General features: G+C 41.6%; 1 protein-coding gene across 5 annotated transcripts in view; it reads right to left on the reverse strand.

The window, feature by feature from the left end:
* Window positions 1-16439, reverse strand: part of GRK3 (G protein-coupled receptor kinase 3) — a 76594-nt gene that overhangs the window by 12356 nt on the left and 47799 nt on the right. For all 5 annotated transcript variants that reach the window (XM_075167493.1, XM_075167492.1, XM_075167495.1 and 2 more), the window contains 9 exons: window positions 15136-15235; window positions 8811-8889; window positions 7437-7567; window positions 6501-6595; window positions 5151-5258; window positions 2262-2328; window positions 1937-2037; window positions 753-819; window positions 209-304 (listed from right to left, as the gene is read on the reverse strand). In XM_075167493.1, coding sequence (XP_075023594.1) covers window positions 209-304; window positions 753-819; window positions 1937-2037; window positions 2262-2328; window positions 5151-5258; window positions 6501-6595; window positions 7437-7567; window positions 8811-8889; window positions 15136-15235 — 844 coding nt within the window. The remainder of the gene's footprint in view (window positions 1-208; window positions 305-752; window positions 820-1936; window positions 2038-2261; window positions 2329-5150; window positions 5259-6500; window positions 6596-7436; window positions 7568-8810; window positions 8890-15135; window positions 15236-16439) is intronic.

The following is a 16439-nucleotide window of genomic DNA, read 5'->3' on the forward strand; positions in this document are numbered from 1 at the left end:
AATAAAACACAAGGACTTGGCAAGCAACAACAAACCAGCCGACCAGCCCAAGCTACCTCTTTCGTAACAGCATGATTAAGTTTCCCAACTTGAAAGCAATTCCTTGCACATTCAGTAGCCCCTGAAGCGAAGGAATGGCATGCACACACGAAAAGTTAAGCACAGCAATCACAGTGCCATTCTCTACCTATCATTTAAAGTTGTATACCTTAATGCCTTTAGTGTCCTCTTCATCAAATGACCCAATATCAAAAGCATCTGCTGCATTTACTTCTCCCCTGGGAGGAATCAATGGTGGAGGATACTAGAAATTAAAAGCAGCATAATTAAAGACAAATTAATGGACGTTATTTAAATCCATTCTGCCTTTTTATTTTTTGCACAAATTACACATGACTGCGCAAAAGTATGTCCCTTGAAATGAAACTTCAGTGCAAAGAAGTTCTCCCCTCCTTTAATAAACGGTCCTCCAAAAATTCAGGGGAAAAAACCCTACAGCTTAGAGACAGCTAAGCAGAAGAAACCATGCAGTCATTTGACCCTGAAAAAGTAGTAATTCAGTACTACCGATCAGGAGGACTTGTAGTAATGAATATACAGCAGGTTTCATCAACAACCCTCCACGTATTCGTGCAAATGAGTACACGTGCTGGGGACTGGAACCCCGAAGTTTTCTGTCCATTACCTGTTTAGGCTTAGTTTCTTTTTACTGCTTTACCAAGTAAGCAAAGGTTACTATCTTAATCCTTTACCTTTTGTAAATAGACTTGCTGCCAATCAATGCCTTTGAAGAAAGGATGTTCTTTTACTTCTTGTGCACTGCAAAATAAAAGTAACTGAAGTCAACAAAATGAAGGGGTTTTTCAAAGGTATTTGAGAAAGCCTTCAAAGGTCACATTTCTATCACTTGAAAACATCGGTAAAATGCTCTTTTTTTCAAGGAAAAAAAAAGTCTTCCAAAATAAACAACAGAAGAAAATACTTTCATGTGGAAACACTGGAAATAGTGCTGTAGGTCTGGCAAGCCATCACTCTTGTTTTGCTACGGTATTCCATCATTTCAAACAACAATCAATACTCGTCTGTTGTCAAATCCCATACACTACTTCTAAGTAACAAGCTCACTCCACTCCGTATGATATTATACACACTTTATGGCAAAATAAGCAACTCCTCTTGATAGCGCCAAGGCTGAAAAGCAACCTCAGGTCATTATCACACATGTCTCCAGGATAAAAAGGCCTCTGAACATCTCAGTGGAATTAAAGCCAGCCCCAGTCTCAGGTATCACACATTGCCAAGGGTTTCTCAACAGTTATTTACTCCTCTCATAGTTTTCTCTCCTCGTCTCACACAAGGCACACACTGGTTTTTTAAATAGGTGATAACAAGATTTCGGTTAACAGCTACAAGCAAGGTAAGCTTGGCAGGAGCAAGTAGTGTTTTGTAGTCAATAAACAAAAAAAATGCCCTTTTCCTTAGAATCATGAAATGAAACATGGAAATAGAGGCAGCTTTCTGTGCATGGTGGTTTGGGGGTTGGGTTTTTTTGTGTAATATGCACATATTATTACAGCTACAATATAAGCAATAGATTTTAGCTATCAGTATGTCTGAATCAAGTAATATGACTTCATGCCAAAACAGATCAGGCAAAACCAAAAACAACACAGGGATGAGAAGTATGAACACCGTCCAATGTAAGCATGACTGCAGAAAGCTTGGGGGAAGTCTGTAATGACTGAAATGGTCCAAAAATTTGTCCAAACCAAAGCAAGCTGAAATGTAATTCCATGCAATAGCACTTTTTAGAGTTCTCTTTCCAAAATTAAAATCATCACAACAGGAAGCAGATTTTCACTTGGAATTCATTCATTCATTTACAGCGAAGTGGAAATTTTTAAAGGCAGTGGTCCAAGGAGAAGACAACACCTACCTTCTTCCTTGGCATCCAAGTCTCTTGCTAACGTCCCGTTGCAGGAGCCCTTCTAAAAGGGACTTCAGTTCGGGAGAAAAGGAATCTGGTAGCTCCACATTCTACAAAAAAAAGAAAAACAAAAAGCGACATTTAATTATAGAAGTAGTGTGAGCTGCCTTCCCTACATAGGAGCGTATCTTTTCTTTGACAGTGTTTGTAAACAACTCTTCCATGTGTAAATACAGCTTTCGCAGAAAGCAGGCCAGATACTTCCAGTTTTTAGAGGAAATGGGAGTTTACTAAACAAGAGGAAGGTAACTGCGACTGTCACCAGGCTCCTTACCACGGTGAGCGTCATCCGGTCGATCTCATGCTTATCTTTGGTTTTGTGCTGTCTGAAAGGACTGTGACTGTAGAAATAAGAAAATGCACTAATAAATGTAAAGCCATAACATATCAGGTTATTTCAGCTGTGGCAACCCCAGGAAAGACTGTAGCATCCTTTTAGTCCCATTCTTCCACCTCATCAATCCTGTCCTGCAGAACAATAAAACAAGTAGTAAAACATTTAGCATTTACAACAAAAATGAGACTTTACACACTAGCATACTGTGGCTACTAGCTGCCTCAAAAATATCAATGTTTGACCTCTTACAACATTGTTTTCTTTTCTTACTACAGACAGCTGCACCACTTTGCAAGAAAGTTTATCCCTTCTGTTTTCAGTACAATTGCATGTAGTGGACATCAAAATCAAATCCAGAGAAAAGCAACCATTCAATTTCTTTGAAACTACACACAGACATCCCTGAGGATAATCAAACTCAGGGAAATCTCATCTAGTTACTCCAATAAAGGCATGCAGAGGGTTAGTTTATTCTTAAATGCACTGATCCGTCCTTAAAGATGGTGTTTCAAACACCTTACCAATTATACCTACGTCTCCCAAAAACCAGAACAGTTTCATCTAACAAGAAAACCCTGAACAGCTATCACAACACAGATATTTAACAACATTGATCTATATACGGAAACTGAGTATGACCTACAGAACTTACCACTCATTTATATGGGAAGAATGAAGCAAGATCTTAGAGTAAGTAGATGAAACAGAAGATAATCATAGATACCACAACATTAGTGACTGGGAAGGTATTTGATGATATCTGGTAAATCATCATCTTTATCCCTTTCCTGCTTTATAATTCTGTTTTGAGTTTTAATTTTTCCTTTTATCATAGAATCATAGAATGGTTTGGGTTGGAAGGGACCTCAAAGATCATCTAGTTCCAACCCCAAGCTACAGAAGACCTTAGGATATTACAGATTTACCATGCAGTGCTTAAACAACAGCAAGAGAAAGAAAGCAGAAACATTTTAGTATCAGACTTTTTAATTAGATTTAGGATATATTCCCTGTTTCTTAGTTTTCTTCAAAACCTTGCAGGAATGGTATTTTTCAAAATTAAAATGTGGATTTACTTATCAATACATTTGTTAGCTATTATAAAGCATTTTGTCTTGCCACACGGCAGTGTGTACTAGCTTGTTTCAACTGGGGACCTGCCACTCAAGAGTTATTTCCCTTTTATCCTCAAAAACATTTCTGATGAATGGATCTGATGGACAGACCAGGACTTCCATTTTTCTGTTTTTAAGCATGATAGGTAAGAAGGCAAGACTAAATGGCTAACATACAGCCTCATATGAGGCCTAACCTTGACCATGAGGCTCTGAGTAGATCAGGGAAGCAAATGATTCACTGTGGACTTATGGGCAGATTTTATGCCAGACTAAATTTACTAAACACCAAGAAATGGCACCATGTGCCCAACCCTTGTTTTGGGATGTAAGTTGTTTAATTGGCTTCAGAACAGATGAGGAAGGATAGTTCACGATGAATAATGCTTTGGCTTCTGGCCGACCACCGATACCACCCCACACATCTCTGTCAGGAAGAATCACAGCCCACAAAGACTGAGATCTCCCCGTGAGTTTCCGTGGTAAATGGGACCATTTGCCCCTAGGTGGTAGTTCTTTGCTCACACAACTTCAGTCCTGTGAAGGAGGAACCACGCCAGTCAGTCAGATGCCCTCATCCTCTGTGCCCAAGTGACTCAAAAGGAAAAGGTCTCAAAAGACAAGACGAGGAGTCCACGGTGGTCCTGCGTGTGAAAGTCACTCTCCTCTCTCCTCCTGGCAAACCCAAACTGTTGTGTGTCCTTCTACCTACAGAACCCTTCAACGATTAGAGACAGAGTACTGCTCACAGCTGTGTGATGCTGTCCATACTTAGAAATTTTTTTTTTCAATTTAAACACCATTTCTTTCTTTATTTGCACACTTTTAGTCTATTTTGTGACAATTAATGTTAAATTGATACAGCTCTATACTTCAATTCAGAAGTCACACGCTTACCCTCCTTTGTACAGTGTCTGGGATAGAGGTAAGAGCTTATAATTAATTATGTGCGAGGATGATCTAACTAATGATCAATCTTTTCAGATAAGCACTCTGAAAAGCTTAAAAGATTTTTCCTGTTTTGCCATTAACACTGAAGATGCTATTTTCAACAAACACTTGCCAATCAGTGCTTATTGACTGTTCAGATAAATCCCTTAGTCTTAGTAAATTCTACATAGCCACATAAGTTAACTGAGAAGGAAATAGCTGACGAAGTTGTAATTACCATAATCTTTTGTACACCTGTATGGTTACAGGCCAGACTCAGCAAACGGAAGCATCCACACATTACAACTTACCCCCACACCACAGAAGGAAAGACTGAGCATCATGTAAAAAGGGAACAACGCAGCAAAGAGCTTCACCATAACAGCAGGTCTTAAGCATAAAATTAAGTCCATAATTTAACAGGGCTGCTAGTGTATTTAAGAAATCAATAACGTCGTATCATTTAAAACACTAACAATTGCCAAAAGATGAGTAAACTGTCTATCAGTGGAAGTCAAAAGAGCAGATAGAGCATCTGCTTTCCTCAGTGCCCCACACCTGTACCTACTAAAGGAAGCAGGGCTTGTGTTTTGTTTGTTTTGGAAGCAAAAGAAGCCTGTTCTAGTCTCACGTGCAGACGTGGTCTAAGTTGCACAGATGGCAGCAAGGTATCATTTCAGATAATATGTAATACGTTACATATTAGTATTTCAAGGGACAGACATGTGATGAGGCACAGGCTGAAAAAAAAGCAGCACACGGGACATAAAACTTCACTCACCCTCTCAGAAGTTTGAAAAGCATGCAGCCTAACGAGAACCAGTCTGCGCTGCTATCGTATGCTGTTCCCTTCTGGAGCACCTCTGGAGCCATGTATCCATGGGTACCTCTGAGAAGCAGAAAGGGACAAAATTTTGTTTACAACCAAAACTATCATTGTAAAAAAAAAAAAAAAAAAAAAAATCAGTGTTTTCTCAATAAGATAGCCTAATTTAAAAATAATTAATTTTAAACATGATTTTATTTTGCTTTGTCTTTGACCATACATATGCATGTTTTCTGTTTGTATGTATCTACTGAGGAAATACCTTAAAACAAGCAAGAGAACAACAGGAATGATTAGGCAAGCTGAAGCAGCTACAGCAAGATTTAGCAGAATCAGTACTGGGGTCAGTAAGTAGCCTTCTGCCTAAGAGGGGAACGCAAAAGAGAGGTGGAAAAGCTGCGTGCTCTGTCCACTCGGCTCACAGGAAAGACAGACACCAGGACAGAGCCAGGGCTCCTGATATTTCAGGCCAGATCGCCCCAGCCCTGGGCCCTGCAAGACTGAGACCTGCTCTCGCCCCCGGCCCCAGACACAGGGGGAGCAGAGCTGGCCTGTGCGCCCTCCATGCGTTTCACGTGCCTCCGTCCAGCTCCACCCCTGTGCCAGATTTGACAACCTCCGCCAGAAGTCATCGCTGGTCACCACTAGGAAGCAGTCACCATGAACTACTGCTTTTACCCTTGACGTAATTGGAACGTATGAACTTTTTCAAGAAGCTACTGAATTGCAAATTTTTTAAGATATGACAGGATGAAGCTTTGCTTTTTGCATAAATTCTGAGACGAAATCAGGGCAAATGAGGACCTAAGAATAAAACGTGCCAGATAAGATGTGGAATCCACACACAACCCAAGAGATTCAGATCCCAAGTTATGACCTGATGCCAAGAGGCAGTAAGGAACACAATTTGCCTCCAGTTCTACAAAGATCCAGAAAGAGAAAGACACAGTAAATCCTGTTTTTTAGTCAGTTTTGGAATATTTAATTATCCATTTAGGACAATGAAAACAATCTGGTACTTTAACTCAGTCAGGTTCTTATCTTCTCTGAACAGTGAATCATCTCGAAATAATGTGTCATCTTCCAGCCATGCCTACACATCAGCTGCTACAACTGTGCAGGAAAACAGAAAGAGGAGACTGAAAAACCTTATTAGAGTATCCAGCTTAGCTGTGTTATAAAGCTAGCCTGTGCCACGCAAGTGTTATTTTTTTTCCTTTAGGCAAAGTTAAATTATAAAGAGACATAAAGGACTCATTTAGCAATAACTATATGTGCAGCAAAGCTACCATACATAATACTTACACACTAGCATGCGGCTTCTTTTTGGAGAAATCACAAGCCAGCCCAAGGTCTGATATCCTCACATGCCCATGTTCATCCAACAAGATGTTTGCAGGCTAGGAACGCATAGAGGCAGAAAGGTTACCGCTTGGTATTTTTCAGCTGACAGAGCTACAAATTCTCAGAACAGAGTAACTCATTCTCAAACATCAATACTCTCTGGTAATAGGTAATTGCCTTTCCCCCCCCCGCCCCCCCCCATCAATATAATAGACGTTTTCTAGATAAAATCCACATTCTAACAGAGCACTACCATCGACTCCGGAGCAGATTATGAAATACTGACAAATAACAGAAGAGAAAAAACAGGCAAGGTTTGAAACACAAAGCACATGAAAAAATAATTCCGTTTTGGCCTCAAGTCCACATTGCTTTTGGTTCTTTCACAGAAGGGGCTGTGTGTGGCTCTTACATCCTTTACTTGCAATCTACACTCTGCGCTCTCTGTGCAGATTTCTTCCCCACTTTTGTTGTCACCTGGCTCATGGATCTCTCTGGGAGCAGTCCTCAACTTCCCAATCCTCAGCAGAACACCCCCGAGCAACTCTCTTCCTATTAGTCTCCCATCACACACACTCCTCTTTCAGGGCTCTCAGAAATATAATACACTCTCTAAATTAATAGCGTCATTAAGATGGTAAGTGAGATGAATAAGACTCCACAGGATTTATTCTGACCCCAAGGAAGCATCTCCCAGGCCTATTAAAACTAGATAATAGCACAGATTATAACTATGTTGAAAAATTATTAGAAAAATCAGCCAAAAACAAACGATCTGTCTGGTTCCCAAGAAAAGGTTTCAGGTAAGATACTTCATTTAACTTATCAGTATCTCTGGATTGTTTGCCGCTATCTAACAACCACCTGTGTGAATGCAGTCACTACATTAACGATTACCTTTAGGTCTCTGTATACAACAAAGCGATTGTGCATGTGTTCTAAGCCCAGGATGATTTCAGTAGCATAAAACCTCATTTCTTTTTCAGAAAACACTCCGTGCTGGGAGAGGTGGTAGTGCAAATCTCCTCCTAAATTTAGAAGAATTGAGATGCAATTAAAAGAACAGTAAAATCTTGCCTCACAGGCAGACAGCATGATGTAGGGGGGGGAACAGCATAACATTTGTAGGTTCTGATAACCTGTGGAGCATACAGGAACCCAGACGTACACTCTGAAAGTACACATGGTGACAAAATACCTGAGAAAGTTAGTAAATAAATTTGATCAATCTGAAACTCCGTTTTAACAATACATTCACTTCATACACATTTGCATTTAGTGACTAATCCAGCAACCAAGTCTTAGCGCAAAGGATTTCCACAGCAAGTAAACGCAGTCACATACACAGGTTTCTGGAGAACTGAATAAATAAGCATATAGAACAGCCCAGGTTGGGAGGGACCTCGAAAGGTCATCTGGGCCAAAATATTCTAATATTCATGCTGGGGATGTTTTCACACTTTCCTAATGAAAGAACAGGCACAACACAATGTCACGCTGTGAGCTAATCCACACCATCAACATATCAAATTGTGAATATTCCTAAAAAACTGTTTCTGATCAAGCTACAGATTTAAAATAACCAACCAGTTACTTGAATTTGACCTACAGCTTAGGTTTTAATGAGAATCTTCACTTGCAAAACACCAAAGCCAGTCTCTGTTACTTACAGGACATGAGCTCTAATTCTCAATTACATTTCCAGCTTTGCAACACGGTACGTGCAGATGCGCTCCAACATCTTTAGGTGCTTACCGCAGGACCACAGTCAGAGTTCGAGTCCAAGTCCCACAAGTGCTGAGCATCCTCAGCGAATAAGGGCACTGCAGTACCTTCTCTTAACTCTGCCCATTTCTCTCTCTCTGTGTTCTCATAAGAGTTATCCTAAGGCTTCTAGGTATCATTTCTTTCCTTTGAGGAATCTTCCCCCATCTATTTTCTTTGCAGAGCTCTTTATAGCAGCCCTTTTATTTTTATTCTGAAAGCTGTGTCCCTGATCTCCTCACACATTTCTCCACATGACCATCGTTTCGTTAAGCTTCCAGCCTAGTAGGCCCTTTGATATCTTTATTTAAACATGCTAATGTTATAAGGTATCAGAAATTTTTCAGTCTGTTCTATACATTCCCCGCTTTAGATCAATTCACCCCTCCTGCCCGCAGGCTGGTGCTTCACACCAGATTATTTTTCCCTCATTCTCCTTATGACCTCAGCAAGTCCTTCTGCCAATATTTCTGTAATATTATCATCACCTGCATGAGCCTTGCTTACCATTCATCAGGTCCAGAATGAAACAGAGTTTGTCAGGGGTGTGGAAGGCATAGGTCATACACACTATAAAAGGACAGTCCTAGGAGGAAAGGAGCAAAGAGTTCATCTCAGGCAATAAGCAAAGTACTACTTAGAGAAGCTAAAAATACATATGATATTTCTCCTATGATATTTGCCAATATTAATAATAATTTTCTAAAGCAATTTGTGTACTAATCTACATCCTCTGATGTTTCACTTACAGTCTAGAGATCTGAGATTTTGCCATCTCATTCCAATACAAAAACAAAAAAGCTATGACAAGCCAAAGGCTTAAAAAATGCAGGTAGCATCACTATCTTCTAGAGACTTTCAGCTACAGCATATTATAAAAATATCCACCTGAGTTTGCACTTGACTTACAGCTCAGAAAAAAATGAAGCTGTTCCCACGAAGTGTAAAGGATACGCACCATTTCCCGTGACTGCATGGCGAGCGTTCTGCTGTCAGAACGCTCATCGGGAGTCTGAGCCACATCACGTACAAAATCCCAAAGGAAAGAAAGTTTTATCCTCACCTATACATTAAACGCAGCTACGCTGGTAACACCCTGGCCAGGCCGCCGAACCCCCCTGCAGAGCTGCACGAGGGTGACAGCGAGGTGTCCCGCCGCTCGCTGCTGCCCTTCAGCTCTCCAGCAGCATTTGCAACGGATGATTGAAAGGAACATAAATACACTAGGAAGGAAGTCGCAACTCCATGCGCATGCAATGCACGGGAAGCAAGAACAGCAAGGTCCAGACTACGCAAAACCCAGAAAACAAGTATGGTGGGCGCAGATTTCGGAACGTCGCTGCAGAGCAGCCGCGCGCAGGGAAGGATACGTGAGCCCATTCCCACTGCTTGAAGCGCTTTAACCTTAATTCACACCGGTGTTTCAGACAAGCAGCCATAAAAAAAATGCAGCTGGAAAAACACCTCTTTACTGCAAGTGACCTGTGCAGCGCGCTGTACCTCTGTAACGCACCGAAAGACGCCATGGCGGAAAGCTGGCAGACCTTCCTCCCTTCGTTAGGCCTATCCTGGATGTAGCGGCTAATTAACAGGGGGTGGCTATTACCTTGTCGGCCCCTTCTCCAGAGCCAGGGCTGCTCGGTTAGTCTACAAGGAAAACGTAAGGAAGGGCTGTGCTGCCCAAGCAGACGGGACGGCCGGTCGGCCGACGGCCGGCCCCGACGCGAGGCTGGCGGGAAGACGAGCTGCGAGGGGCTCAACTGCTGACGGGCCAGGACCCCCCCAGCAAGCACGGACGCGACCTAGCGTGCCTTACGCAATCTGTTAATTGCCGCGGTACTGATAGCGAAAGCTCTGGGAATCTCTAACGGGAACTCGTTTCCTTCCCAATCTAAAGCGGCAAAGGCCGGTGGCCGTGGGCCGGGGCTCGGGGTGCCCCTGGCCGCCCCTGCCCCGGGGAAGGGAGGAGCGGCGGCACCATCCTCAGCGGCCGGCCGGGACGGTTCGAGTCGCCTCATCCTTCCACAGGGCAAAACCACGCAAGGTTGAAATGTAAAGCTTTATATACTGGACTGCGATCCCAAACGACTGCCGCACCACGTGGACTGACCCTGCAGTAACGTTCAAACCTAACTATTTCATTGTTTACTGTGCGAGTACTAATTCCAAATACACCTCTGCAGAAGGCGGGCACGCGCCTGAAACGTGCACGAAAACGCCTAACTGCTAAATGGCCCTAGAAATAAGGATACTACAGGCAAGGCAACAAAAGATACTACCTCTCCTGATAAACTTCGTATTGCTCATAACTGCGGACTATTGTAGTTACCACTTAACAGAACAAAAGCTGCAGTAGCATTATTAACTTAATTTTCTGAATCAACTGGATAATTCGGAAGTGCCCCCAAGCAGGCTTCCTAAAGCCTTAGAGCAATCTAATTACCCAGAAGGATTTAGTGTTAGAATTTAAACACCATACACAGAAAAATAAACGGGTGTCTCTATACCAGAACATAGTATGCCTATATTTTTATGGATCTCATTTTTTAAATAGAAGAAATCTGCAAGTGTAAATGTGATGCATAATTCATTTTTGTGTAAGCCTTCCTAATTTAATGACTACCCTCTCACTGTTTAACAGAGAGAAGAAATTGTAGTACTGCGATATTTTTCCGACACAAAAACCACTGCAAGAGTATTTTCCAGCATAAAAATAAAAAAACATCCCACAGGTATTTTTTAAATGAAACATAAGGCAATAAAGCAAATTTTCCAAGAGAGTAATACTTCGTTGCAGTCAAGTTTCTGCTCTGAAAAAAATAAGCGACAGTATGATGTGAATGTGTGAATTAAGAATAGTTTGGAAACAGTTCCTTACATCCAAACAACCCTGGATTAAGTCCAAAAAATTGTAGAAGACAAATTTCTGGTAATAAATCATGTGGAAGGAAAAAAAATTAGAATAACTATAAAAAATTGTACAAATGTAATATTTTCAAGACATCAGCACACTAACAATCGCTTCAGAAGAAAAACTTTGATTCTGACTCTTTCCTGTAACCCGGATTTGGAGCACGACCATAGAAATGGCAGCAAACAGGTGAAAAACGTGTTCGCAGTGTACAGCAGCTGTGTAGCATTTTTAAGTAAAGAGTAGCTCAGTCCTGACAGGTCTCACTCAGAAAGATGTGTAAATCAATGCTTGAAACACCGAGCTATTATCTGCCATTCCCATAGATGTTCCTTCAAGTGACTATCAAGATTTGGGAATAGATTCCATTTTTTGAGCACAATCAAGACTCCTACAAATCTCGGTGCTCTTGACAACAAAGTACCTGCTCTTCTCAGAAAAAAAATACTTGATTATTGATCTCAGATGTTTTATTGCTCAGCCTGTCCACTTTTGCTGTACCTTGTGTTTATCATCCCTTGAGGGAACCTTGAATCCAGTCTTTAGAATCATAGAATCATTAAGGTTGGAAAGGACCTCTAAGATCATCGAGTCCAAAATTTAGTCAAATTATCTCAAAAGAGCTGAATAAGACAGCTTTACTGCCGAGTTTTGTCAGAACCAGAGAACTGGAAGAGACAGTAGAGCTGAGCCACAGCCCCGCAAGGCCCCTGGTCTTGCAAGAGACTGCCGGAATGACCACCTCCTACCCGGGAGAAGATTTATTAAATAACCACTTCCTTCCACAAACAGCACCTTTTGGCGGACTGTTTTTATTCAGTCCACCAGCAGCAATGTTCTTGGTGATTTCAAAGTTCCACGTTGTGAACGTTAGGCAAATATTGGGTATTACAGAAAATAAATATTTTTTTTTTCTTTTAACAGAAAGTAAAATATTTTCCCTACTATGCTATCTTCTAAGAATTTCAAAATGCATTTCCAGCCTCCAGACCGAGCATCTCTATGGGTAAGGAAGACAGGGCCTGCATCTTGCAGAAAAGGAAACACAAACCTCAGCAACAGTTTGTCCATCTTACACCAAAGCGACAAGGCAAACACACCAACGGAGAACCTGAATAACGCAGAGCCCGTGTTAACCTGCGCAGTCCCCTTGCTCTGTAGAGGTGTCTGCCGTACTGCTGAGCTGGGCTGATTCGAAATGTTACCCTGAAAAGCTACTCTCACAACGTGGCCACGATGTACTCAAATTTGGGAGCTCCCTATTCAAGAAGTAGTTGTGAATGCCAAAATTTTAGGCGGATTAACAAAAATGATTACACAAACGTATGTGTAATCTGCACAGCTGTTATTATGTATTTTGCAGAGACATCTGGATTCCCAGTTAAATGACTAATTGTACTACCATGAACTTCCCAGTTCCATTTCGTTCCGGGCAGCACATAAATCCTGTCATTGGGGAAGGCACGCGCCATTCAAACCTAACAGCTTATATTCAGGAATGAAATGAATTATCTTATTCTACCATTTTCAAACCTACTTAATTCTGCATATTCAAAACGCTCCAGCAGCTCTCGCACCAGCAGGTGTATCCAACCTGAATGGGTGGCATTTTGCACAAAATCTCTCTTTTCAAACTCTCTTTCAAATTTCTGAGAATCTAAAGAAGTTACACTCTAATGAGCTGATAATCCTTAACAGAAAAGCCCAAATGGTTTGTCTTGCTTTTCTGTTGCTAAATGACTAGCTATGCGCTCCATTAGCAGCCTTGTGAACAATTTTCTTTTTGAATCGCTAGACGCGAAAATTCACATTCAGTACTGGAGCAACAGAATCACAAATTGAAGTTAATAGGACGATTATTACTAATGTGCCTAGATTTCTTGTCTAGTCTCCCCTACAGAACTTCACCCCGCTGGCTCTCGAGACTCCTGACACTTCTGGACAAGCCACAACTTATCTTTGGTGAAAACAGTTAACTTCATTTAAAAGTGTAACCGATAAATCCCAATTGTTAATTTGACAGATAAAAGAACAAAGAAATACTTTCCAGTCCTTTGTCTATCTTTACGTTCCAGCCAAATGTGAATGCAATTCTGTGTTAAAGGAAGCACACTGACTTTTAACTTCAGCGCGCGCTTGCCCTTCTCCAGAGAGGGGCTGGGGCAGGGGGGAGCTTCCAGTGAAAGGCACCAGAAGAAGTGCCTCGTCCTTCCTCCGCAGCTTTGCACCGAGGAAAAAGTTAAACCTTTTGATAACACCTTGATGTGTAGCTTCCCTAATTTCCAGTTTAGGATTTGCCTTACCAGGATATTTCTAACAGCAGGAAAATGATCTGATGGGTAGCAGGCAAAGTCCAAAAGCTAATCTTCTAGGGCCAAAATTGCAACCAGCTTTCCCGTTCTGTCAGTCTGCACAAGAGAGCACCTCCCATGCCTACCGCGCGGCTGGAAAGCACTGCGTGTTGTCTGCTTCACAATGCATTCATGTGACAATAAAAGGGCACTGTTTAGCAATTATAGCTCTGTATTTATATCTAAGCCCTGAAAAACACATCTCCGTTATTTAAAGCCAAGTTTGCGGAAGACAAGGGCCGCCGCAGCACGGGCAGCTCTCCTGCGGCTGCGCCTACAAGCAATGCAGTGCAAAGCCCCAGACCATCTGCGGGCAGAAGACAGCCCGATCGGACTGATGGGTTCCCTGAACAACAGAAGACAGCCAGGGTGCTGCGCGAGCACTTACAGGACAAAAGGATGCTAAATGCATCACAAGTGAGATTTTTTTACAAGGAAATCAGTATTTACTAACCCTCCTGGGTAACGCAGAACCAAAACCAGGATTTACCCAGTCTCTGCAGTCTCTGCAAGATACAGATCTTGTCTCAGAGTACAGCACAGCGTTTGCTCTCTGCCATCTTGTAAGCCAAAGCAGTAATCCCCCTGCGCTGCAGACACGGTGCGATTCGCACACCTGTGTACAAGCCTAGAGCAAAATCACGCGCAGTTCCTTCTCATGCTTTAACTGGGCTGGGAAAAGGGGATGTGTTTACCCTGAGCTGCAAACGGAATATTTAATTCGTACACCACAATAGTCATGAGGAAAATTAACCTTTTTACCAGCATCACCTGTAACCATGGTGATACGAGCTGATTTCAAGTTTTGTTTAATGAGGCCAGTGTACTCAGCAGGCTCTGGCACTTCAAAGCCTGCTCTGAAGCTGTCTGAGCGCAACGTGCTGCAGCCACTGCCGAGCTTCTCTTCTGCGGGTCGCAAGACACGGTCTGGTGAGACCAACGCCAGTTGCGTTGCTTTTTATGCACATTAGCGATACTTCTAACTGGAAAGAGACTTGTATGCTAGATGGACAGATTTACTTGGTACTCCTGGACAGGTACTCAGCTAAAGCACATAAGAAACGAAATGGAAAAATTGGATGAGGTAATATCAGAGTTACAGGAAAAGGAGGACGAAGAGGTAACTGAAGGTTTTTTTCTGAAATAGCATCTTATATTCTGCAAAAGTACTATGTAACTATAGCAGAAAAGGACAATTCTTTACAAGACAGAATAATGTTTTTGAAAAGTTTCAAACATAAATACTTGAAAAAGGAATGTTTAAAAAATCAGAAGGGGGTGGGGGGAGAGAGAGAGAGAATGAATTACCTAAGAAATGGGAACCTCCTCAAGCCTCTTTAGCTGAGATGCTCATTTCTGTAAGTACCCAAACTGAAAAGCAAGCTTGCTTTTCCATTCTTATTCCAGACACATTGCTAGAATCAGGGGGAAGGCTCCAGGGGGGTTTAACTTTTGCATGTCACACAACTGAATTGATGGAATGTGTATTATCTGTAAAAGCTGTTACATTATATGCAAAAAAAAAAAACAAAACCCAACAACCAAAGAATAACAAATCAATGATACTTACTCCTGTACTGACAAGAGACAGCATAATTCTTTCATTTAAGGCTAATGTTTCTCCTTGCTTCATCTTGATTCTCTTCTTATCTAAACATTTCATTGCATACCTGAAAATATTAACCGTTCAGAAAAAGCACCAGAAAAAATTTCCTCCTATACTATTATTCACTAGCAGTTATGCCATGAGTATTTACAGTATCCTGTAAGCAAGCTCTTTAAAGACTTAAATCTGGTACTAAAAACATCATTATATGACTAAACAAGAAAATCTCCAAAATCTCACAGAATTAAACAATTTCAACAGAAGCCTCCTAACAGAGAAATGTGCTTTACAAATAATTCTGTGTCCAAACAACCACAGTGATATAGGAATTACATATCGTACGTCCATTTTTCAATATCTACAAGCAAGAATTTTCAGTATGAATTAAATAACAGAGACCCTATTACGGTTCCATTTAATTCTAACAGTTTCAACCTTACCAGGAAAGAAATATCTTGAACACACGCCGTTTTTTGTTTGTTTGTTTGTTTTAAATTTTCTTTCTACTCAAAGAAAAATCAGATACACACAAGAAAGCTTTTTTAATCTTCTATCATCTGTATTACAGAAATTAATAAAATTTTGCTCAAAAAAGAATGTTACCCTAACAACCATCAAACAAGAGTAGCATATAATACAGCCTGTGGATGTTCTTCCAAGACGTTAGGTGAGCCTACTATTAGAGAACAGCCGAGAAGGACATGTGTGTTCCTCCATACAAGATTTCTAGACGTGGGCAGCCATGGATTTTTAGGCCATTCGTTTTAAAATATGCTCAGGAAAACACCATGTTACAGCACTGCACCAATGCTAATCAACTGCCTACGCTGTGACAGCTCTGTGCAGAAGCAGGGCCTCGTATCACCCTCGCTTTGCGCTCCCTAAAAAAGCCACGTCATTCCTTGCCATGCATGGGTTTGAGTGGGGGAAGAGCGAGCGTGAACACGCTGGAATTTCAAGTTTCCAAAACAAGGAATATATTCACAGCACGTGCTCCTGCTGAGAAGTCTGTAAACGACGACTATAAATAACATTTCACACGCTACCCTTTATTTATGCTTTGACATCACTGATCAAAGCGAACGACTGGGGCCACTGAAGGCTGATCGACATCAAGTGTCTCCTTCTTCTACCGCGTTAGGTGCTCAAAAAGCACTGCTATCCCTCCCCCTTTGGACTGCTTTCTGCATTGTACTTCTGGCCCCTATTTAGACGTCCTTGAAGGAGGTGATGTGAAAGAAGCCTCAGGTGTATCTTTGTGGGTTAGT

The sequence above is a fragment of the Calonectris borealis genome, chromosome 18 (genome assembly GCF_964195595.1).
Source record: "Calonectris borealis chromosome 18, bCalBor7.hap1.2, whole genome shotgun sequence".
Taxonomy (NCBI): domain Eukaryota; kingdom Metazoa; phylum Chordata; class Aves; order Procellariiformes; family Procellariidae; genus Calonectris; species Calonectris borealis.